The 26,876-nt window shown below is 34.7% G+C and overlaps 1 protein-coding gene across 1 annotated transcript; it reads right to left on the reverse strand.

Moving 5' to 3' along the window:
* Positions 1-18: 18 nt before the first annotated feature.
* LIPI (lipase I) lies at positions 19-26,640 on the reverse strand. The gene is made up of 8 exons (XM_040980419.1): positions 26,329-26,640; positions 26,060-26,168; positions 24,029-24,130; positions 20,496-20,585; positions 19,607-19,774; positions 16,982-17,086; positions 5,166-5,277; positions 19-199 (listed from the first exon to the last, which is right to left on the reverse strand). Exons 1-8 carry the CDS (start codon positions 26,623-26,625, stop codon positions 19-21), a joined length of 1,164 nt encoding a protein of 387 aa, XP_040836353.1. The 5' UTR covers positions 26,626-26,640.
* Between the last annotated feature and the right edge of the window lie 236 nt (positions 26,641-26,876).

Raw genomic sequence — 26,876 nt, forward strand, 5'->3', positions numbered from 1 at the left:
AATTAAAGGTTCATTTTCTTACCGTTCTGGATATGTCAGTGATTTTAACATGAGACTCCAAATCCTGTATTTGCATGAGGAACATTGTAATTCTGAATTCTGGAAATAAGTCAGAACAATGCTGGAGATATTTACAACATCTCTGAAAAATTGCACAAGAATCTTGACTTCTTGAAATTCATGAAATGGTTGGCTTTTCCTTAAAAAAAAGGGGGGGGGAGGGTTCATATATTTACATGGTAAAAATTGCTCAAATCAATGTAATGTTCATGGGATACAGAAAACAACCAAAGAGGGAAAAAGGCAAGCATAATATTTGTTATAATAACTTAGATTGTAAATTACAATACAATAATAATGACAGTGATAAAAATGTGTGGATCTCCACATGGAAACTTTTTGAAAATTCTTTCTGGGAAAAAAAAGAGATGCAATCAATGTCCTTTGAGAATAGGCACTTAGGTTGAATATTTATGTAAGATGAGATAAATAGTCTTCTATTTTTTTATGTTCTTCAATAATTTTGATTTCCTCAAAGATGAGATAGCTCCTTTTCTTGCACTACTTTATAGAGAATTTTCTAATTACTTGAGTAATTTATGAAATTAATGAATTTATGAAATACAATTTCCAAAGCAAAAATTACAGGCACTATTTTAGTAGCATATATTCCAGGGGCCAGATCATGTACATAGAGTTGTAGTAAGGCTTCATGTACTTGGCCATATTGAACTATCCCACAGATCCTTTCAGGAAGTACTCAGCCAACATAGAAACAAAGCTGTGTACCTGTTCTGCATTCCATTCATTCCTCACAGCTGTGAGTCTGCAGCCTTTTATTGCAATATGGGCAACTGTTCATCCCCTTCTACACTTTTTTAAAGTATATAAAACTTAGGGTAAAGGATAAAAAGAAGGCAGGGCATTGGGGGGTGGGAAGGAAATGTAAAAACAGATGGAAGGCTATGGTAAAGGAGTGGAAAGCACATGAGAAAAAGTAGGAAAGAATGGAGAGGACTTGCCTGAGTACAGATGGCAACCACACATAGAAATGGGGGAGAAACCAGTGGGACCCAGCGCTCCCCGCCATCTCTAACCTGTCCCTGCTCCGGATCCTCTCAGCAGCTAAACCCAAACAACATCATCTTTCCTCTAAGTCCATCTCTGCTCATGGATGGCAGTGTCGTTGAGCATGCCAGATGAAAATATGTAACTGATTTTCTCCCACAAAATTTAAACCAAGCTTTTAAATAGTTTGCTCAAGGCCACCAAATCTTTAACTCTGATTGAGGTTGATAAAATGAGTTTGAGATAAATACATCCGCTGCTACACATCAATCAATGTGCGTATCTCACAGCTGCCTAAAACTCAACAGCTCAAATCTAAATAAGTCTTCAACCCCCAAATTCTCCTTTCATAAAAAAAAGAGAGCAAACAAAAAATGAAACTTTTAAAAATATATATTATTACTTTATTTATTGTTTTCGTTTATTATTTATGTGAAAGACAGACTTGTAAAGAGGGGGAGACACAGAGATCACTTCCCAAATGGCCACAGTGCTACAGCCGCGCCAGGCCAAAGCCAGGAGCTACATCAGGCTCTTTCAAGAACTTGGAAGAGAGAGAGAGAGAAAATGTCTTCTATCCACTGTTTCACCCCCCCAAATAGCTGCAATGACTGGAGCTGGTCCAATATGAAGCCAGGATCCAGGAGCTGCCTCCGGGAGGCACACGTGGATACAGAGGCCCAAGCACTTAGGCTATCCTCTGCTACTTTCCAAGATAGCAAATAGGGAACTGGATCATAAGTGCCGCAGTTGGGACTCAAACCAGTGAACTTTTGAAATACTGGCACTTGAGGAGAATGTTTAGCCTACTCTGCCATAGTGCCAGCCTATTCATTAACAAATATTTTAATTTAAAAAAAATCAAATACTTTCAACTGATTTAGGCAGATAGATTATAACATGTGAGTATTCATGCCCATATTTTAAGTTTCTTCATTGTAAAATTTAAAGGAAAAAAAAAAAAAGAAGGGACTGATGTTATCTTCATAGAACTATATGTGTAAAATATATAGACCAGCACTCTTTGTATTAGGAAAACTTAAAAATTGAAAAGATGGTGAAGTAGTATTTGAATTGAATGGCCCATTATTTCATAATGTTCTACAGACGATATGAGGTTTACAAAGAAACCAAAAATTGTGGTTCCTTTGCCTCCTGAACAATCTGAAACAAAGGCTCTAGGACCTGTGTTGAATACATCATTGCTAAACTGAAGTAAGTTTTGATACCCATGTCTTTGAAAGTATCTTCTTGTTTCCTGATTATATTGAATTACTTTCAAACATTGCTTTTTTTCCCCCTCTCGGCTCTGGCAACCCGGTAAGTGGAACACATCATCACAACTGTGGTTATGCATGAGTCTCCCTCATTTTTCTCTGACATCCTTGAGAATAATCACCCTATCTATTTCACTTTGGATTGCCATTATTTTGTAAAACATCTGAATAAATTTGGTGAGATATGTTGTTAGACTTATTCAAATCTACTACATTACTGAAAATAATAGATAAAAGTCAACTGTCTATTTCTAATAAGATATATGCACAATTTTTAGTGACTTAAAGTCACAAATTATAGGAGAATAATATCACTTGCTACAATAACACGCAGTTTCTCATAATTTTCAAAAAAAAAGAGGCAAAGGGGTTTGATGAAACTTCTCTTGAAGTTCTGCTTATTCTTTAGGAAAGGAGAAAGATTGGTGTTGGTGCAATATTGGGGTTCAGGTTCCTGTATCGGCTGTTCCGCTTCTGATCCTGTCCTCTGCTAACGAACCTGGGAAGGCAACAGAAGATGCTCCAAGTGCTTTGGTTCTTGCAGATGGTTTCTGGCTCCTGACTACAGGTTGGGTGAATTGCAACCATTGCGGATATGAGGGTCATGAACTAACACGTGGAGTGTTTCTCTCTCCTTTCCCCCTTTTTGTGATTTATATTGTTAGATTTATTCAAGCCTAATAAAGTAAATTTCTGACAATAATAAATAAAAATAAAGGTAACATGTATTAATAATAAGGTATATGCACCTCTTTCCTTTCCTTCCCCTTTTCCAGTAAACTGAAATCACTCTCAGGAAACAAAGAAGAGAAAGAACATGAATACTTGCTTTTCTTTAATTTTCAATTCCTTCCACCACTAAATTTTTACTGTGATACCTATATGGACTTTAAGAAAATTAAACTTATATAATCTAATATTAAAGTATTTATCTATGGAGTTTAAAACAACTGAGTATGATTTTTTTTAACACAGGATATTATTTCTAAAGGCGAACATGGTGATCTATGAGTGATGGTATTCTTGCCAAGTGCTGAGTTCCTCAACATTTTTTCAACCTTATATGTTTACAAATAATTACCTCTAGATTCCAAGCTTTAAAAAAATTGTATCTGCTAACCAAGCAGTATTTAGTATTAGCTAGGATTTTCATTTTGTTTCAATATTTCTAAGCACTGCTAATACTTCAGCATTAATACTTTAACTGTAGAGTGAAGTAATACTACCATTGCTTAGAATATTAATACACAAACAAATAAATGCGAAGAAGTTTTGTCCCTGGATCACATATATTGGTTGAATAAGTTTGCACATTAATTTTCTAAGCAATGTTTTAATCAATTCAGGCACTGTGACAGTTGTAAAGATTGAGATACCAACTGTGCCTTCTGAAATTTCAATGCCATTAACAATTTAGAATTTCAATTGAGTTGTGGTAAAGCTATCCATAACAACAACAAAAAAAGTTTCTATTCTATTCATGTTCCTGTGAGCCTTGTGAAAGTAACTCCAGTACTTACTGACTTTCTAGCAGTCTAACATAACTGTTTGGTAACCATATCAACAGTAACTTTTTTTCATATCAGTTTTGTTTAAGAGCAAATTAATGTCTTAGTTTTAGAATCTATTAAACACGAAAAATATGCATTCAAGAAATTCAAAAGCTAAGAAAGCTTTTCAAAAGAGTACATACCATTAAAAATAAGTAAAACAGAGAAAAAAAGAATGGTTCAGTGATTGAAAGTATCAGTTACCACACCTCCATCCCACTTCAGAGTTCAAATCTGAGTTTTTGTTTCTCATTCTAGCTTCTTGCTAACGTGAACTCTGACAGGCAACAAAGATGCTTAAGCACTTGGGTCCCTATCCTTCACCTAGGAGACCAGAACTGAATTTCAAGATGATGGCTCTAGCTCCAGGCTTGCCATAATTGCTGTGAACATTTGTACCAGAGAATAGAACTAATCCTATTAGTTCTCTCTTCTCTTTCCTCCATTATATCTGCGTCTCTCTCAAACACACAGATGAAAAAGCTAAACACTTTGGGGTGTTGTGCACCACCTGTAACTGCAGCATTTCACACATGCTCCACTTAGTCCACGCTGCTCTACTTTTAACCCACCTCCCAGCTAATATACCTGAGAAAATGCAAAATGGTCCAAGTGTTGGTGTTTCTGAATCCACAAAGGAGAACTATAGAAAGCTCCTGGCTCCTGGATTCTGCCTATCACAGTACCAGCTTTCCAGCACTTTCTAACTCTCCACTTCTAACTCCGTTTCAAATCAATCAATATGTATTTTTTAATTAATACATACATGCATACTTGTACATAACACATATAAATTAGATGAAAGATTGAAAAAAAATCACAGTTCACCCAAATTATTTGAGGATTTTATGCCTGAGGGTGGTTTTATGAAATTCCAAAATTATATCACTTTGCTACTGGCAAAATTTAGTAAATGCATATTTACAATATTGTGAATACAATGGTTTGGAAAACATGAAAAGTAACAAATCAAACGGGTGGGAATAATACTGAAGCAGAAGTGAAATGATGAAAAGAAAAGAAAATGTTTTGCTTTTCTACTAATTTCAGTTTTGTAGTGAGCTAATCATATAACAAAAATTACATAATCTCTTTTATTCTTTCACTTTCTCTGTAAAACAAATTATATCAAGCATATGAAGTCCTATTAATATTTAACATTTTTATATTTTTTGGATATCTAATCTGCATTATTTGGATTATGCATGACTGTATTCTTAGGAAAACAGACATTTAATTCATGAAAGAAAATACATTGAACTTGACTTACTCATAGAGCTTTGACTCTTCAGCCACTCCAAGATGGTTTAACAATTTAAGGGAGAGATTACCAGCATTCATAGTGTTATCCAGAGAAACTATGCTAAGAACAAAATAATAGGCTACAAAAGAAAAATAGAAAATAGAGTTCATATTAATTTTAAACATTTTTACTACATGAAACACCTACGTATTATGTAGTCTGGGTTTATATTACATATACAAATAGCATTACTTAAAATTATTCATTTGGTCAATCGGCACTATGTTGCATTTCCATTTTGTCATGTTTTGAGTAGACTTAAAAACAAATGAAAAACAGGCAGATATGGACTTTGTGAAGATTTGGCCAAATAGATTTTAAATATTAACTATCCTCAAATCAGAAAGTTTCAGAATTAGATTTAAGTGATTTTTTTTGTTTTTTTAAATAAACTAGCATAATTATAGTAAGGTTCCTTAATTATTGGGCTAATAACCCCAATTTAATTTGTTTGGCAAAAATAATCTTCCATTTTACTGGCTGCTCAAGAACGATTGTAGACTTAAATAAAATTACATAGAATACATTAAAGTAATTCTCACTGAAAAAGTCCTCAATAAAACTAGGTGCAGTACAGATTTCAGAGACACGGATACAGAATCCATGCTTGTATTCATACATGGGCAGGTTTGACTCTACTTTATCCCAAGTTATTTGCACACTCCTGTAGAAGACAATGCATGTGTGAGAGTTTTTATGAATACATCCACTATAGAACAGAAAGCAGAATCCATGACATTTTCAAAAAAAAAAAATAGACAAAACGTTTCATGCTGATAAATGTTGTTATGAAATAGTCAAGACCGATGTAATGCAGTCCATATTCATTACTGCCTCAACTAAGGTAATAGATTTAAATTTTGACTTCATCAATTTTACACAAGAGATATAAAGGAACACTTCTTTTTCCACGTTGTATTTATTTTTATTTGAAAGGCTTATTTATAAAGAGCTCAAAGTGGTCTTCCATCTTCTGATTCACTCCCCACATAGCTGTAACAGCCAGCGCTGACATCATCTGCTGTTTTTCCAGGCCATAAACAGAGAAATAGACAGGAAGCAGAGTAACCAAAATTAGAATTGTGCCCATGTAGGATGCTAGCATTTGCAGGTGGAGGATGAGCCTTTTGGGCTGGCCCCAAAAAACACTTCTTATTTTGAAAAGACTACCTAGGTTCAGATGAAATACTTTAGTCTATGTTGTACATAAAATGGGCACGTGAACTTGCTTAGATGGTTTCTGACTGCATGACATACTGAGATATTATACAATAAGCACCTATCCTACTAGGAATTTGAAAACTAGCTATAATATGGAAACAGAGGATAAAGTGCCAGTGTCTGCTCAGAAACAGGAAACATGATGCCAAGTGACAGGCCAAGTGACAGACTGAAAGTTCCTGTACAAAGCCAGGGACTTTAGCTCTCTGACTAATCACTGAATGGGGAATGGGAAAAATTCCTCCAACTTGTTCCTGCTCCATATGAATCTTAGATTGAAAAAAAAAAAAAGTTAACTGGTCCCAGCACAGTAGCCTAGTGGCTAAAGTCTTCCTTCCCCTAGTGGCCGGAATCCCATATGGGCATCAGTTTTAATTCCAACAGCCCCACTTCCCATCCAGCTCCCTGCTTGTGGCCTGGGAAAGCAGTGGAAAATGGCCCAAAGCCTTGGGACCCTGCACCCGCATGGGATCCTGTAAGAAGCTCCTGGCTCCTGGCTCCTGGCTTTGGATCAGCTCAGCTCTGGACGTTGTGGCCGCTTGGGGAATGAATCATCAAATGGAAGATCTTCCTCTCTGTCTCTGCTCCTCTCTGTATATCTGACTTTGCAATAATATGAATGAATGAATGAATAAATAAATAAATAAATAAAGTTAACTGATACTAAATAAAACTTCACTTGGTGAAGAATCTCCAAAACATACAGAAAAATTCTCCAGAATTATGGTTCTAGGTCTCAGGATCAACTTTTTCTGAAGGGAAGACATCGAAGTGTTGATTGGTGAGATCTTTGTGTAATATAGGAAGACACAAGTCTTTATGATTAAATAGCACAGATTTTTTTTCAATAATTTTTAATCTACACAGAAAAAAGACAATGACCCCAGAAAACAAAACTACAGCAAAATAATTCAGTAATTCTGAGAGATAAACACTTCAACAAGGAAAGAATTGCAGTGGTAAGCAATGAAAAAGTAGTCATAAAACAAAAGATTATTTTCAATGTGTTGAACAAAAATAACTTCTAATTTAGCAATGTATCCTGAGTTATATTTTCATTTCTAAGTAAGGGAAAGATGACATTTTCAGAAGAAAAAAAAAGGCCTGAGAGTGATTACTGCTGAAAAGTCACTGGGAAGATACATATTTACAAGAAAAGAACTGCATCCCAAGGAAAGAATAGGGGCGGGGGGAAGAGACAAGAAATAACAACAACAACAACAACAAAGAAGTTGCTAAATGTAATTGAATATGTATTGTAATGGTGATATCTAAACTAAACGTTGATTGTTAAAAACAGCTGGAAGAAAAACACAACAAAATAGCTTGGCCAGAACCCCCGGAATATGCACACATGGAGACTCCGGGTTGATGTGATGTGGCAGTTCCCCATCCCTGGGTACCGGGACATGTAATCATTATTTTAAAAAATAATAAACAAACATATAAATAAAGTACCCAAAGACTGAAGAAGAAAAGATAATAATAAATGGAACAGGACAAAAGTTATTAAAATTTGCTGAAGGAAAACAGTAAAAAGAAAGTGAATTAAACAATGAGTCCTTGGAATAAAAACTAATGAGGTTGCTGAACAATTTTGTCTATCTTTACAGATAAAACTTAGAAAGTCACAAATATTTCCTGATTAAGAAAAACATATTAGTCCATACTTTAAAAAGGAATTTGAACAACCTAATTCTTCTAATTCAGCTTTGACAAAGCAAATACATTTCTTGAAAATTACAAACTACAAAATTTCAACAAAGATGAGATGGAGATTCTAAGTCGCCCTAAGGCTATTTACAAAACTTAACTTTGTAAGTTTAATTCTCAAGAAAGTCTTTTGTATTAAGGTAGTACATAAAGGTGAAGTGGCTCCGTTTGCTGCTAAAGAGGAAACAAAAGCAAAGACCACAAAGTTCAATGAAGTAACACTGAATGGTGTTCATAGCCATGAAGAAGAAAGAGGAAGAGGAGAACCATGTATTACTCATTTTCGGACAGTGTAAGGCGCTGTGGGCCATTCTAATGACTATCCAATAATTGTTAAAGGAGCACCCCAGAAGAAAATTCTATCACACTGCCGTCAGGAAGTGCCCCCTTGAGCACTGATTCTTCCATGAAGAATAAAGAAGACACAATAATATGTTTGTTTTCATTGTGGATGCCATGACGAATAATCAAAAGATTGAGTGGGCAATGGAGAAGCTCCATCACATTGATGTAATCAAGATCAATGTCATGATCAGATCTGATACAAACAAGAGAGCCTAACTGAATCCTGACTATGGTGCTATGGATACTGCCAATAAAGCTGAGACCGTCTAAGTCCTGCTGGTCAATTCTCGATGCATCCTTCTTCATCATAGAAACATCCTGAAAGGGTACTCCTCAGACCTAAATAGTTTCACTGAAAAAATATAGCAAATATTTAAGCATGAATTAGCATCACTGTTGTACGAGCCGCTCCAGAAAACACAGTAGAACAGAGAAAACCAAACAACTCACTAATGAGGTTGTACAGCCTATAGGTTACTTTCCAGTTAGTAAAAGACTGCTCCCATCACTCTCTACCTTGATCCTGGTGCTCTAGCCATTATAATAAAGCAGTGAAAAGAAAAACCATGTAAATACAAGAACAAAATTAAGAAAACCATTTATACTTATATATGAAATCAGTTTACATAGACCATTCCAATGTAATTTTAACATCTTAGAAAAAATAGATATGTCATTTACAAGCTGATTAAAAATGACTCAATACTATTTCTATATGTTTATAGTGAACATAGTAAATGTAAGTTTTAAAAATCAACTTTGGCATCAGTTGTTTTTTTTTAAAGATTTATCCATTTTAATTGCAAAGCCAGATATACAGAAAGGAGGAGAGCCAGAGGGGAAGATCCTCCTCTGTTGATTCACTCCCCAAGCTGCCTGGCTAGAGCTGAGCTGATGCAAAACCAGGAGCTGGAAGCTTCTTCCAGGTCTCCAACATGAGTGCAGGGTCCCAAGGCTTTGGGCCATCCTCCACTGCTTTTTCAGGCCACAAGCAGGGACCTGGATGGGAAGTGGGGTGCCAGGATTAGAACTGGAACCTGCATTGGATCCCAGCATGTGCAAGAAGAGGACTTTAGCCACTGAGGTACCACAACAGGCCCCTGGCATCAGTTTAAAAAAAAGAAGTTAGTATGCATGAAGCAAATATAGCAGTATATACTGAAAGTTACATTATACTGATGACAGAAAGCAAAGTAAACAGAAAGAACTACCATGTACATCAATTAGAAAACTCAACACTGTAGATATTGGTTCTTACTCAAATTAATCTATAGAGTTAATTTAATGCAAATCAAAACCCCAACCAAGTGTTTGTAGTCATGGATAATTATTTACAATTTAAACTTATGTGGAAATATACCTACACAAACATATCTAAAATAACAAAAATGTTTTAAAAAGAAAAAATATTACCTTAAATAATATTAAGACCTACTGTATGGTTATCTATATGGTTATATAATCAATATTGTGTGATATTGGGAAATGGCTTAGCATATAAATAAACTTAATTAAATAGAGAATAGAATATAGGCCCAACATAGATTCAACATGTTTAACTGTTGATAAGTTGCCAGAGTACTTCAACAAAGGATGGAGAAATTAAATTTCCTTCAGACAAAACTTGAAACAAAATTAATGCAATTATCTTATGTAACAACTGAACCAAAATGGAATTCACACATAAATATAACACATAACACTATAAAATGTCTGGAAACAATAAGTGAACATATTTAGGACCTTAGATTCAGCAAAGGGTTCCTTCACTTGAAGCTTGCATTATATTGCTAAAATTAAAGCATGATCAACATATGGCTGGAAACCCAAGATGCCTGAATTGCAAGAAGCCGCACCACTGACACTGGCCAAGAACAACACCAGAAAATGAGGAAGAACCCATTTCCAGAGGATTGATTTAGAACAAATTTTAGTGATGAACTGACAAAAGACTATTGAGATTCAGTGAGACAGCAAGAAGAGACGACAGAACCACCATTTGGTGTCAGGACACAATCCCTTTTGCATCAATAAGGCCAGCTCCTGGCTGGAAATACCATCTTGCCAAGGATGGTTGAGAGGCTGTTGCTTGCAGCCCCTACCACTGATGGCTTTAACTCGGGTAGAACTCCGTGGTCCATGCTGACTTTAATCTGTCATAGAGAGCTGGTGGGGACTGAGTAATTACTTTTCTCCAGAATGGGAGTTCAAGTTGCCTCACTCCTCAAAGTACTATTCTGTCTGCTGTAGGGCCATAACTAAAATGTGTCAAGAAAAGGGGGACTGGGCAGGTTTTTTGCAGTTGAAGCACACTGGGGCCAGAAATGGTTTACCCTGTAGGATGGATAGTAGTGCCCTGGTACTCTGTAACTCTGAATTTGGGGTATAAGCCACGGGGTCAAAAGCGTTGTGTGTAGTAACTGTTCCAGAACAACTGCCTGGTATGAATGTAATGACACTGAGCTCCACATACACTGAAGACAGATCTTGTGGACTATTTGGGAGATATTTTGAGGAGCAGGTGGGGCTTTGATTAGTGAGCACAGCTGCTTGGGTGAGGTGTGCTGCAAATTAGCGGGCTCAAACATCCCAGTCCTCACTGACTAGAGCCAGAGACAGGTCACCACAGCATCTCAGGGGTCACTCTGAAATCTTGCCCCGCATGAAAACAGCAGACCACAGTCCCTCATCTCACCCAGCGCACACCTCTGAAGCTCAAATGTACATTTCTCAAAGACCTAGAATTACATTACCAGAGGGGAAAAAAAAAAAAACTCGTGCTGCAGAGAGGAGAGAGTTACAAGAAACTCCATGGATCACAAACGTCAACATCGATGCACAAGAAACATGAACAAAGAATAAAACTGGCTTACCGAAACGAACAATAATACATTAATTTGGGACTGTGAATAAGGGGAGATGAGCTAGATGTTTGAAAAGGAATTCAAAGAAATGTTCATAAAGTTCATCAAAAACAAGGAAAAAGAGTTAAATGAAATAAGTAAATGAGTACTTGCCATGGACTGGAAATTCTGCAAAGAGATATTGAAAAGAAGCAATAACAGAAAGATCAGAAAATAAGTATTCAATAGATAAATTTAAAAATTCAGTGCCAACCCTTAGTGATAGACATGATGATGAACATGAAAAAAATATTTGATCTAGAATGCAGATTTAAAAATATCTCAGATCTGAAAAAGAAGAAAAAAATGAGAAGGATCAAAATCATTGCTCAAATCTATGGGAGAAAATCAACACACACACACACACACACACACACACACACACACCATCTCAGGAATCCCTAACGAAATTAAAATAAAAATGGCTTACAAAATATAATCACTGAAATCATTGCAGAAAATTTACTTAAACAAAAACATAGACATGTTAATACAATAAGCACACATAATCCCAAATTGACATGATCATAAAAGATCACCTGATACTTCAATTTCTATATTGAAACACAAAAGAATATCAAAAAGTTCTCAAGAAAGACACATCAGAACATCTTTAAAAGAATTCTTATCATGTTGACAGTAGGGTTTTTTCTAACGTAAAACCTACAGACAAGGAGAGAATAAAGAGATATAATACAAGTCTTAAGAGAAAAAATAATTTCTTGCACACCAGATCACTTTACCAAATGAAGTTCTTGTACATATGACGGTGAAATAAAGAGCTTACAATACAAGCAAAAATGTAAACAATTTATCACCATCTGACAAGACCTACAAGTTACACTTAAGTGTAAATCATTTCTTACCAATATCATTGAGCGTAATTAGATTAAATGCTTACAATAAAAAATATAGACTGACTTAATGTATTTAAAAATATAAGACTCTTACATACTCTACCTAAAAGAAATACTTTTCACCAATAAACATACACATGGATTTAAAGAGAACAGATGGAAAAATATATTCTGGTCAAAGAAAAACCAAAAGCCAGGAGGAATAGATATGCTGATATAAGACAAAATAGACTTTAAAGCAAAGAAATTATTATGCAATGATTAAGGAATCAATTCAACAGGAAATGTATATATGCCAAATGCAAGGACTTTTGTCAAATAACACAAATGTTTCAATCTGTCTAAAGGGAGACAGAAGCTCCAGTGCCATAACAATGACAGACTTCACTCCATCAGCATTAGTGAACAGATCAATGAGACAAAAACAACAACAAAGATGCAATAAAGCTAACCAACACTAAGGATCAAATGGTAACTGTTCATCCCACAACTGAAAATATACTTTCTTTACATTAGTACATGAAGCATCCCATGGTGTAGACCATATAGGTAAGTCTCAAAACCTTTAAAAAATTTGAAATTAAAACATGCATCTTTTTTAAGCACCATGCAATGCAGTTGGAAATTGACAACAAAATAAACTAGAAAAATGCAAGTATTTAGAGACTGCACAATGTTCCTGAAAGAACATTTGGTTAAAGGAAATCAAAAGAGATGTGAAACAGTCTTGAAATGAATGCAAATGAAAACAACATATTAAATCTTGAGGAGTATAGCCAAGACAGTGTTAAAAGAAGAGTTTATAGCAACAAGTATCCTATGACAAATTGGAAAAGTGTTAAATGAAAGACCAAAAAATGTGTATCAAGAATCTGGAAAAACAAGAATAAGTCAAATCCAAAAGTAAAAGGAAAGAAATATTTAAAATTAGAGAGAAAATAAACAAAATAAAATTTTAAAACAAAAAGTGATCAATGAAATTAAGAGCTCTTATTGAAAAAATAAAAACTGGTAAACCATTGGAAAGCTAAACAAAAAAAAGCAATGAGATAATTCAAATTAACTGTAATAATTTGTCAACAAAATGAAACAGAAAGTTGGCAGAAATGCTTAGAATTCTGGACAAATATAAGCGACCAAAATTGAGGAATAATCACATAAAAATCTGAATAAAGCAATAATAAAAACTAAGATTTAATCAAGAAGAGTTAAACAACAAAGAAAACTCCAGGACTTGACAGTTTCACAACTGAATTCTACTGAACTTTTAAGGAAGAACCAATACCAATTCTTCTCAAACCAATCAAAACATCAAAAGGAAGAGTACCCTTCCAGCCACACCCAAGAAAGTCAGAATTGTCCTTTTACAAATCAGAGAAAGGTGCAATTGAAAATGAAAGCTACAAATCAATATTGTGGATAATCATAGACTCAAATTTTTTAGCAAAATACTAGAAGATCAAATCAAATGCCACAATCATTCATTTAGACCAACTCAGTTTATCTCAAGTATACAGGGATGTATCAACATATGTAAATCAATAAATACAATACATAGTAACAATGAAATTCATGATAAAATGATGTCACCCCATGGATGCAGACAAAGCATCTGATAAACTCTAAACTTGTTTCCTGATTTTTAAAAATTAGCAAAATTGGATATTAAAAAAACACCTCAACACAAGGCAGTAGTAGTGAAACCAATAGGCAGGATCAACTTGATTGCAAAAGCATTGGGAGTATTGCCAATAAGGTATAAAATCATAACAGGATGCCCACTCATCATTATTATTCAATGTAGTTCTGGAATATTTGGCCAGAGCAATAGACAAGAAAAATGAATCAAAGGAACTCAGACTGCAAAGGAGGATATCAAATTAGCACAGTTGGTCAATGATATGATCCTTTGTAAGGGATATTTCTTTTTCTTAAAAAAAAAAAAGCAAACATATCATTGTAGTATAACATGTTTAACTGCCTCCTGTGACACAAATATTCCATACGGGAGGTGATCCCAGACACAGCTGCTCCAGAAAGTAGCAGAAGAAAGTCAAACAGCTTGAGTGCCTGCACCCACTTGGGACATCTGGAAGCAGCTCCTGACTCCTGATGGAGCCTGACCCAGCATTAGCCATTCTGGTGTTTTGGGCAGTGAACCAAGCAAATGTTAAGTTGATTCTCTCTGTTTCTTGTTGTCTGAGTGTAACTTTCAGATAAATAAATACATCAAAAAATTATATACCGGGCCCGGTGGCGTGGCCTAGTGGCTAAGGTCCTCACCTTGAATGCACTAGAATCCCATATGGTCACCGGTTGTAATCCTGGCAGTTCCACTTCCTCTCTATCTCTCTTCCTCTCTGTATATCTGACTTTGTAATAAAAATAAAATAAATCTTAAAAAAAACTTTATACCAATGATACTTTAACTGAGAATGATCATATACTATAAGTCCCATTCACAATAGCTACAACAAATTTAAATATGTTAGGATAAATTTAATGAAGGATGTGAAAAGTCTCACAATAAGAATTACAAAACATTAAGGAACGAAAGATGACAGAACAAAACAAATTTTAAAAGTTTTCAAGTTCGTGGTTTGGAATACTTAGCATTATCAACAACATGCTGCCCAAAGCAATTTACAGATTCAATGCAATCCAAATCAAATACTGGACCATTTCTTCTAGAAAAAATAATTTTAAAACTCATATGGAAACACAAAAGACTCAAAATAATGCAATTTTGCCAATAAACATGAAGCCAGAAATATAACTGCCAAATTTCAACACATAGTGTAAAGGTAATCAAAACGGTCTAGAACTGGTGCAGAAATAACCATGTAGAACAGGATAGAAACTCCAGAAATAAATCCACACATATATAGTCAACCAATCTTTGATAAATGAGCTAAAATACTTTATTGGAGAAAGAATTTTCAACAAATGGTATTGGGAAAATTGAATTTTTAGATGTAGAAGTTGAAACAAACCCCATGCAAAATCAATTCACAATGGAGCAGGTATTTAAACTTAACACCTGAAGCCATCAAGTTACTAGGAAAAAAATAATAGAAGCACAACACAGTGGCCTTGACATTACTTCTTGAGTAAAATCTCAGAAAGATATGACATGAAGCAAAAATGGACAATGGAATTACTCAAGTTAACAAGCTGCGGTTCAGGAAAGGAAGCAACTAAAAGTGAAGAATTAATTAATGGAATGGGAGAAAATATTTCCAACTATTTATTGAATAAATGGATGCTAATTTTCAGAATATATAAGATCAAAAAACACCACAAAGTGTCAGTACACACAATCATGAATATGATTATGAATGACCATAATAAGTGACCATTAATAAATGATCAAGGAATGTGAACAGGTATTTTTCTAAGTATGAAGTACAAATGACCAACTGACACAGGAAAACAATGCTCAGAATCATTAGCTTTCTGGGATGAGCAAATGAAAACTACAGGGAGGCGTCTTCTCATCCATTTGAATGTCTATTGCTCAAAATATCAAAAAAAAAATAGATGTTGGCAACAATGTAGAGACATGAAGAAATGGATGCATCAATAAACTGTTGGTAGGAATAAAAATTGATAAACATCATTATAGAAAACAACCTTGACTGTCCTCTGACAATGAAAAAGGGGCCAACCATTTGAATCAGCCATCCTATTCATGGGAATACATTTGAAGGAAATGAAATCAAAAAATGAAGGAGTGAGTTGTGTTTTCCTGTTTATAATAACTCAGTTCACAATAGGCAGAATCTGGGATCAGTGTAGATATCCACCAGCTCCTGATTATATATGAAAAATAATATATAATTAGTGTGGAAGATTACTCAGCCTTAAGAATGAACAATTACGACAAAATATGTGCTGTTGGACATCACTAGTGAAATAAGCAAAGCCCCAAAAGACAACTGTATGCTTTCTCATTTATAATACTTAATATTTAAAAAAATAAAAATTATGTGGGTGTCATATTATTTGGTATATATCTGAAAAATATCACGTGAATGACAACATACTGTTCTTTACACATTGAAAAAAAAATTGGTGAAAGGTTAATAGCGAGAATTCTTGAGGTACTAATATTTTGTTCAGAATTTGGGTGCTGGTTGCAAGTGATCACAGAAACAAAAACTTTATTTGTACTCTTATGTGCATTTCTTCAAAAAGTAATGTTTTAGCTTTACCTTCAGACCAGAGAAGGTCTCCCCTAGAAACCACTGAACTTATCTGGACAACAAGATGCTGAACTCTATGCTAGGCATATGCATGCAATGAATGAATCCCAATTGAACCTCAGCTGTGAATATGCAGCTAGGTGGAGGAATCCACCATGGGGGTAGGGTTGTGGGAGGGGTAGTGGGAATCCCAGTGCCTACAAAACTGTATCACATAACACAATGTGATTAACAATAAAAAAAAAAAGCAATGTTACAAAATGTGTGAAAATACTTGCCTGCCAAATATCTCACAAACACTAGTTTCTAAAATGTAATTATTTAAATTTGTTGAAGATAACCCTTGATTGCTTCGTTGGGGAAGTATTATCAAGTATCAAAAGAATCAAGTATTTAATTTAATCAAGTCTACCTAGTGCTAAAGTTTCTTGAAGTGGTGATTTTTTTTTAATAGATGTAAAGAACATTTTGGATAATGTGAAAGTGATTGTTTAAAATCTAATAATTTGCTTGTTTTTTTAAACATATAAATGACTTACTACAGAATGGATTTGTGCCACTAGTGTCCAAATACACAGTGCTCCTGTTAGGCCATCTATTCATTCTTTCTTCGAAAATATCTTTCCATGGCTGCATTTGATAACCTGAGATTTGAGAAAACAACACTGAAAATTGCGCTTCCATCAAATTACATAAAAATACTTCAAATCACTCATAGTAATTCAGGAATCTGTGTGTATCATCACCCTCATGGATTGTTTGTTTCTTTTTTTCATTTTTATCATCCTCATAGATTTTTCAAACTCTTTTAAAGCATTTTTCAAATAACATCAGATTTATTTTAAGTGGAGTAACAACTCAAATTCAAGATTCACCAGGAATCCCACTCGCTCAAGGATTTTCAGAGCTTTGCATTCATCATGTGGATAGTTTCTTATAACAGTTTGTCTTGGCATAAATGCAAACCTTATTTATAACATGACTTTGAATAAATTTAGCAGTTAAATTAATCGCATAAAATGTGAATATGTGCAACCTATGTCGTCAATTGAGTTAAATGTTTCCTCATTGTATGGAAAATCAAAAGGGTCACCAAATAAATCTTCAACATAGATCCAAAGAAAATGAATCTCATTTGCTCTCTTGTAGGTAGAAGTCTTTGAAAATAACGCTAATAAACCTGTGTTGCATAAGCCTCTTCTAGAATGAATTCAGTGAGAATAACTGTATATATATATATATATAGAGAGAGAGAGAGAGAGAGAGAGAGTTTCATTCCAGCCTTTATAATCATTACTCATTTCTTGAGCCTTAATGTCTTTGGAAATATAGATGGATGACCCTCTAATGATAGACAAATCATATGTGTGCATTTTCAAGACCCATTTGCACAGCACTCAAAAAACAACTTACTTAGGTTGCCTCCAGTTTTTGCTGTTTGAGAAGCAGAAGGGTTTGCAGATTTATAGAAAACTTCTACGTGCTTGGTTCACTCCCTAAATGGCCTGACTGGGCATGGCTGGAGCAGGGCCAATATCTGGATGCAAATATTTAATTGGGGTTTCACTGATGGGTGGTAGATGACCAATGAATAAAGTTCTTCGCTATTTCCCAAGGTCTACATTATCAAGATGGTGTCAGGAGCCAAAGCTCAGAATTAAACTCAGCCATTCCAACGTGGGACATGGACTTTCAAATCACTCAGATAAACACTTTTCCCTTAGCAATCTGTTGTAACATGACTTTTTTTATCTTTAAAACTTCCTGCTGGCAGGCAAGTTATTAGAGGCTGCAGTACTTAAATCTTATTACCAGGCTTTCATAGTTTAAAAGTTGTGCACCTGTACGAAAACACTTCAAAATATTTACGGAAAATTGAATAAAAGGCAAACTTACTTTAGTACAGTAACTGAAACGTATCATATGCACACATCTGATTTCAAAACAATCGTGGAAATTAATATATACATATATATTAAGGAAAAGCTGTGGGGTATGGCACAGTTGTCTAGTGGCTAAAATCCTTGCTTTGCAAGCATAGATATCTCATACAAGCACCAGTTCACATTCTGGCTGCTCAACGTCTCATCCAGCTCCCTGTTTGCGCCCCAAGAAAGCAGTAAAAGATAGCCCAAAACCTTGGGACCCTGCACCCATGTGGGAGATCCAGAAGAAGCTCCTGACTCCTGACTTTGATTCAGCTTAGCTGCAGCCATTGTAGCCACTTGGGGTATGAATGAGCAGATGGAAGATCTTTCTCTGTGTCTCTCCCTCTTTCTGTGTATCTGACTTTCCATGAAAAATAAATAATTCCTTAAATAAAAGAAAAAAATTGTGTACAAATTCCAAAATTCCAAAATTTTGGAATAAAATTAACTTACATTTTAATCTGATTGTTGCAAAAAGTTCTTGAAGTATTCTCATATGATACATGTCTACCTACTGGTAGTAAATAGACATCTACAGTTAATACTTCTTCATTAAGATTCTCCATTAAAAGACAAAGGTGCTCAGGGCCTCAGTTTCCAAGTGGAGACAACTGGGATGCCAGTTAGATCATTTCGAGTGTCAGTAAAAAGGATCATCATGATGCCACCTACTTTACCCAGTAAATAGAACATACAGAGACATTTAAATGGATGGGATGGGTAGATGGCATACTTTGAATTAAATTTGGGGTACTAGCACCACATATTGGAGTAGCTTGACAAAGCTCTGACTCCTCCACTTTGTGCTAATGTGTATCCTGAGGTAATGGATGATTGCCCAAGTAAATATATAAATATGGCCCTATTCCCCAGGCTATATCATGGATGGTGTTCCTGGCTTCAGCCTGGTCCAACCTTGGCTGTTACCAGCATCTGGGGAATAAATCACTCACTCACTGACTGCCTTGCTCTGTCACTTTCTCATTCTTTTCTCTGCCTGTCAAACAAAATGAAAATAAAAGTATTTTTTTCTAAGACATTTAACCAAATGCCTCTAATTTCATGTTCTTAAAAGATTTAGTAAATAAGTATCTGTAACATCTCCTCAGATAAAGTTCTATTAAAATGTCAACATATCAACAAGTTCATAAGCATATTTTAGCTTCCAGCACAAAATATTAATGCAATTGTAATTCATTTTCAAAAAATACATACAATAAAATATCAAAATCTTACCTAGAATCGGGCATGATGTTTTCTTAAATTTGTCACAATCCACACATAAACTGGTTTTAAAATCTTGATATGATTGACAAGGAAAGGAGACAAAATTGCAGTTTGATTCCAAAGCTGCCATAAACAGGTATACCGCTCTTTGGTGGTTGCACTTGATATAATCAATTCCTTTTGGGTTAAAAAAATAACCACACAATGAAGCAACAATTGATAGTTTAGATCAAGTAAAGTAATTTAAAGAAGAATAAAAGATTAAGATACATCAAATATTGTTTATGAATATTAAAGGGTTGACTGCAATATATAATTACATAGAAAGTTACTGAACAAATAGCGTTGCCAAACCTGAAAGTTGCTTTGTATACAACATTTCTAATTTTTAAAATAGTAACAAAATATAATACTTTTCCACAGCCTAATAAACTCTTTAAGTTTAGAGTTTATATTTGATAACTAGTACATGCACTTCTTCTCGAATCTTCGACACCCAATATGTCCAATCAATGTCAAGAATAAATAAGAAAACAGCTATCCTAAATCTGTTTCTTCTTCTCCACAATGTTATACATCTTTCGTTTGGCCAGAGGTGTCTATCTTCAGTGACTTTAGAACAGAGGCGATTACTTAGCCAACTGGAATGTGACCGCCAGCTATTTTTATCTATGACTCCAATGTGAGCCAAATCCACCCCAAACTGATGATCACGTGTGTTTATTCATAAGACAGCCATTGTCAAGTGCGTGTATATGTACAGTACTGTAGTGACAGTCAAGCTGAGGTACCGAAATCAAACTGGTGTCAAAACTTTAGATACTTAGGTTCTCTCAATGACTTATATTCTTTGCTTCTTTTCAATCATCTGTATTTCACTAAAAAGCAGATTCTATACCTGAAAGAATTGATTTAGGACAGCCAGGTTGTTTTCTTCCTCCATTTGGATAAAAGTCTACATGTCCCAAGGGCTCTCCAATGCCTAAACCTGAGAATAGAAGAACGCAAGCCTAAGTGTGCAGAAGCAGGCCAGTAACATTTGTATGAAATAAAATCTGTTATCAAATCCACTGTGAGTGACTCTATAACTGTACATTGAAAAAAATAATATTTTAAAATTATGTTTTACTGGGAGTAATCCATTATAGTAATCACTTATAAAATATGCATTTAATCAATTTAACATATAAAAAAATCAGCAATCTTTTTTCGACCACAGTACTTTATGCCATAAATTGCATAAGTAAAAAACAAGACTAAAACTACACAAAAATTTGCTTTTCAGAGTGGAAGACAAATAGGAAACACAAGTTAACATGAAGGATGGTAAATAAGAATCAGTGCTACGGGAAAAATTGATAAACTAAAGAACAGAAATTCCCAATAACATACTCACTTCACTGTAGTCAGATTAGAGAATTTTCTACTGATGAGGTTGGAGTTGGGCAAAGATCTGAAGGATGTGAAACAGTAAGCCAAAGGATTTATGTAGGTATGCTCGGTATATTCAAAGAGACTACAGTGGCTACTACAGTTTCTATGTACAGTGTGCATAGAAAAGGCGTATCAGAGGAATGAAGCCAAGTCAATTAGGATCTTGCAGACCTTGGTGATCATTTACTCTCACATTAGATAACATTGCCCATGAGTTGTTAGAGCTAGATCCATTAAAAGGATAAATAAAAAACATTCTGTCTTAGAATTCTGGGCCAGAGTAGCACAAAAAATGCATGCATAATACAGAAGGTTATGTATATTTTAGATATATCTAGTGAAGGTTAAAATATTAAATCAATTAGCAATGTGAGTCTTCAACAAAAATGAGCCATAAGAGTTAAATACTGGGACACAAGACATTTGCTACAGCATAATGAATTCTTGACAGTAATCAGCCATAGAGTAGGTAAAAAAAAAAAAAAAAAGATAAATATTTGGCCAAATGTTAAGAATTAAGACACGATAATTTGGTCTAACTGTAGTATGTAACACAGCATGGTAACGTGTAACTAGATAAAGGATATCGGGTTCTAGGCATGTGTACTACAGAAGGTGCAGAGAAGTGGTCACAATTTAGGAAAGATAAAACAAATTTAGACAACTTGATAGAAATCGCCAGGACTAGGGTTAGCATCAGTGTGATTTGATTAAGACAGCGGCAAATAAATAAACATAGCTATCCCTCTACTTAGTTTGCACAACATAAGCAAGGAAGTGCACAGAGAGACACAGAGGAAAGTCTACCATCTGTTGATTCACTTCCCAAGTGGCCACAATGTAAAGCCAATCCAAAGCCAGTAGCCCAGAGCCTCTTCCACGTCTCCTATGCTGGTACAGGGTCTCAAGGCCTTGGGCCATCCTCAACTGCTTTCCCAGGCCACAAACAGGGAGCTGCATGGGAAGCAGGTTGGCTGGGATTAGAACTAGCACCCATATGGGATCTCTGCATGTGGAAGGCGAGTGATTTTAGCCACTAGGCTACCAGCCCGGACCTGTATTTTTTTTTTTCATTTTTTTTGAAGGTGTTTATGTGAAACCACATCATATAATAGTCCACAGCTGAAGGACTAGTAAAAAAATTCAAGTTTTTAGTGCAGCTATATTTTACTACTTTAGTTGACCATATCAACTGTAATATTTTAATATAATGTACTTTTGTCCTGGAACAGTTTGGCATTGCATACTCACTCATTCTTCTTTTCTTGGATATTCTGGAGATTCAACGAGAAGAGTTTATTTATAAAAGTATTGAAAAGTCACTTTTATATTTTCCTTACAATGAATTTAATAGAAAATATCTGTATATAGATAATATTTCAAGCAGTGTCCATTCATATTTTGCCATTTTTATTTTTTAGCTTCCTAAATAGCCACAATGTAAGAATAATTTTCTTAAGCCTGAAGAATAACCATTCTATTCATAACTGTTCCGTTTTATGAATTTGTCTGAGGCAAAATGTATTTGTTCCATTTTATTCTTGAAACTGCCAGGGATATGACCTTGGCAGTTATTTCCTTTCATCATACTGAAAATACTATTGTCTCTGTCACTCCTGCATATACTCAGTGATCTCCATTTTTTAAATGATACTTAATTTTTTTTAAAATTATACTCTTTCCTGCAGCTTTAATTGCATGTATCTTAATGAGATTTTATTTTGTCTTATAGATTTAAATCTTTTGAAAATCACTATTGTTTATATTTCCTTAATTTCAAGAGAATTGGAAGCAATTGTTGAGGTTTCAGAGGAAGAGTCCAGACAGTGGATACGGGTGTAACAGTAAGCGCTGGGATAAAAACAGCCACGAGCAGGTAGGGTACCATATTAAATGCAAATCTTTTGGTGTTCACTTCTAAAGGATAAGCCTAGATTCCAAATAAGCAGCACAGATATTCCAGGAAACTTCGGTTCCTTGTCAGATAGTCTTAGAGTTGAAATACTGCCATCTGTGACATTTACAACTCACAGAGAGGAAGCTGCCGTGAGTCACCGCGAGGTAAAATAAGGATGACATGAGAGCAATTGTAGCACTCCAGTTAAAGAAAAGGGGAACCAAAAGAAGCAGGGATTCAGCTGCAGTTTCACTGTCTTTCCTTTTGTCTCTGTTTTAGACAAGACAGAAGCCCTACCATCCCCATGTCCTTGTCCACAACTCCTGCACTCTGTCAGTTCTCCAGAAACAACGTAGTGGTGACGTGAATACTCTGAAACCAAGATATAGGGTTTCATATTTTGGGCCATTTACTGATGGACCTTCTGACCCTTTAGTTACTCCATATATAAAAAGACAAACAATTATGATTATCAATCTCATAGGCACTTCGGAAAATTCAATAATTAATTTAAACAAAACACTTAAAACACTGCCTGGTGTACACGCATTGTTCCATAAATGTTAATCTTATCAATCTCCAAGAGAAAGGCCTCAGAATGGTTCATCATTTATGAAATGTATCTATTCAATGTACTGTGATCTAAAATACTAATATGTTAGACATTTTTAAGAAGATAATTTACAATGACAAATTCTGTATTTTTTGTAGGAACCTCTCTTTCTTATTGAAATAGTATTTTCAATGTGAGTTGATACTCCGCACTGAAAGAAAACGAAGGTGCACCGCAAGCTAGATACATCAAAACACCAACAATGCAATCAATAAAACTGGCAGCAAGTGAACAGGATGAGTTGTCTCAGCACGCTCTCATTTTGTGCAATGACATGGCATCTTGCAAAATCTGAGAGGCAAGCTGAAGGCGAGGAGCATGGGAGACCACTAACTCCAGACAATGCTTGCTCTGCTAATAAAACGTTACCAATCTATGATCACAGATTTAAAATCATTTTATTCCCATTTTGTTATTTTCTCCTTCTCGGGGCTAAATTTCTCTTTTCAATTCTTAAATAATTAAGCAATATATCCTACACGGTTACCATTAGCATCAGAATGGATGACGTCCACAAATTTCGCATCAGTGTGATGCAACCTCGTGTAGGGCGGTTTTCCAGAAAATTTTGGCCCAGCAGGGTCAAGACCTGAAATGCAAGAATCAAACTACCAATAAAATCAGATATCACTAGATATTACTATGGTGTTGCACTGTTACTGAACTGAAAACCTAGGATATATTCATAGTGCTGGTTTAAACTTGCTCAAAACATAATTTGTTCAAAATATAATGGAAAATAAGTGAACTTAAATATATCAAGTATATTTATTATTTCAACATATTTATTACTGATATTCAAAGATTGTCAAGTTAAGCCAAATTTACTAGAGATGCCTTAAGAAAATATTATGGGATGTTAAAAATAACTTTAACTGAAAAAGTAATAATGGGTAGTCTATTAGTAACCTAATATTTGGTAACAACTATTTCTCCTGAGAAACAGAAATTACAGAATATAACCTGTTCCTCTTATGACCAGACTGGCCTTACTATTTCACTTTAAATTTCTCTATTCGTCTAGAATGCTTTTCAGCTATCAAATTAAATCTATAATACACAAGAAAATATTCTCTTTATTTTCTTACTATTTATTTATCATGAGAGATTTCCATACCATCTTAAGAAACAGAATTGTATTTGAAGATGAGGCTGCTGAGGAGTGAGGGAGTGGAGAGAAGCGCTGATCACCTTATGAAGTTGGAACAATCAAGAACACTGATATTATTTCTGGGTTATCTTAATTTGAGATTAAAACTACAAGTTAATGGTTTTCTTAACAGTAATAAAAAAAAAACAGGGGGTGGGGTGAGATATGAAATTAAAAAATTCAATTCCTTGAAAGAATGTCTCAGTAGAGAAATAATAATTTTTAAAAAGATATTTTATGAGTAAAGTAAAATTTTGCTAATGTCTGATTCAGCTGAATTCCCCTGATTTGAATGTCCAGATTCACTCTTGATATAATTTATTCTAATTGAGAATTTCCACATCTGCTTGTCTTTGCAGTTCTGATCATTTCTTGATTTTTAAGACTTTCCAATCAGTCTTATCTATGAATAAACACACACGGGAATGAAGTAGGACTATTTTGCACTGAACAAGGGCATTTATTGAAGGAGAATGGGATTATGTACATTGAGGTTTAGCTGCTATGTTCTGATCCTATATCCCCTCAGTTAAACTCATTTATGTTTCCTGAGAATAATGTTAGCCATGATCTTATTGAATGAGTTGAGTATAAGATATTGTAAGCTCCAACCTATGTAAACAGGTAGACACCTCTCCATCCTTCCTGAAATCTAACTGTAGTCTCTATTACCTTTTACTGGTGTGTGAAAATACTGCTAATTATCCATAAACATAGATACTAATAACTGTTCATTAAGAAGGTAAATCATTTTGAGAGAACTATTACCTTTCTAGTTCTAAATCATCATCATTCCCAGAAGAATAAAAATCTTGGCCAACACTAGTTAGTCCCTGGGTATTCAGGATACATCAATTCTGTTATCAAAGTCTGAGATCAAATGGGACCCAGAAACCCTCAAACTGGGAGCTAACTCATGACTCGCCCTTTATGCACTCAAGAAAAACATTTAGAAGAATGGATACTTATCAAGGTTTGCGAAAATTAAGAATGTAGACATGTAGATACAGTTAGCACTCTACCAGCTAATGCTTATAAATGAATAGACAATCTTTACCGTAATCAACCATATTTCCCTCTATGTTCTTAAATTAATGTATCTAAATTTATACGGAGTTGCAGAAATATATTATTCCCTTTCATTTTCATCTTGAAGACTTAAGTTTTGCAAAGAACTAAAATAAAGCTTTGGAATATAAATGAGACAATGTCTAATATTCTATAATTAATGCAAGAAAAATGTGTATGATTCTTCTTGCTCCAAAGTTATCTTAACCAAATTTTAAATACAGTAACTTCTGGTGCTTAACAGCATTCTGGAACAAGTAAGTTCAAAAAGGTTTTATTTTTGTTTTCTTTTGTATTTACCTGTTATTCTTCCAAGCTGACCACGGAATTTCTTTCCAACAAATCCGCTAATATGAGCCCCTAAGCTCACACCTATGAAATGAAAATTGTGCAGCGATGCTCCATGTTTCTGTAATTGAAAATTCAGTATCAAGGTTTTCATTTGGGTAATTGCAAATAATCCTCATGTGTTTATCTACGGGAAAATGTATTTTATTATTACTTAATGGTATTAAGCAACATGTTAAAGAGTGTACACTATGCATAGTTCAGAAAATTCCTAGACTCACCAAAAGATTCTGAATGTGTCCGCTCAAGTTCTCTGCAACTTTTCTTGTGTTTTTGACTGCTCTATTATAAATAAATGTTGTTGCGCCCCGGTTCCAGTCTACTACAATGACATTCATATCTTCTTCATTCAACAAAACCCTCAAAAAATTCCGAAGCCATGATGGGGTGGAACCCATTGGTCTATACCCATGAATAAGCCAGACTGTTTTCTTCTGGGTGTTGAAATTCAGATTTAGGGAGTTATTGTGCTCAAACAGGGCCTCTGCACAGTTTAGATTGTTTCTTGTATATAGCATCAGAATTATCTTTATTCTGGGAACAATCAAATCTTGAAAGGAATCCTTTAGAGTCAGCTTGGAGAATTCAAGGCATGATCTTTTACTATCTGCAATTAAAAAGAAAAAGAAAAAGGTCAGACTAAGTGAAGAAGTGATATTTGATTCAGGTTGCTGTTACTCTGAACAGAATGAAACTCACTAGGAAAGATTTCATTTTTTACACTTCTGCATAATTCTTTGAGCTGCTACCACATTTAGTATAACTCATG

This window comes from Ochotona curzoniae, unplaced genomic scaffold (assembly GCF_017591425.1).
Source record: "Ochotona curzoniae isolate NIBS_2020 unplaced genomic scaffold, NIBS_Ocur_1.0 contig_3498, whole genome shotgun sequence".
Lineage (NCBI taxonomy): Eukaryota > Metazoa > Chordata > Mammalia > Lagomorpha > Ochotonidae > Ochotona > Ochotona curzoniae.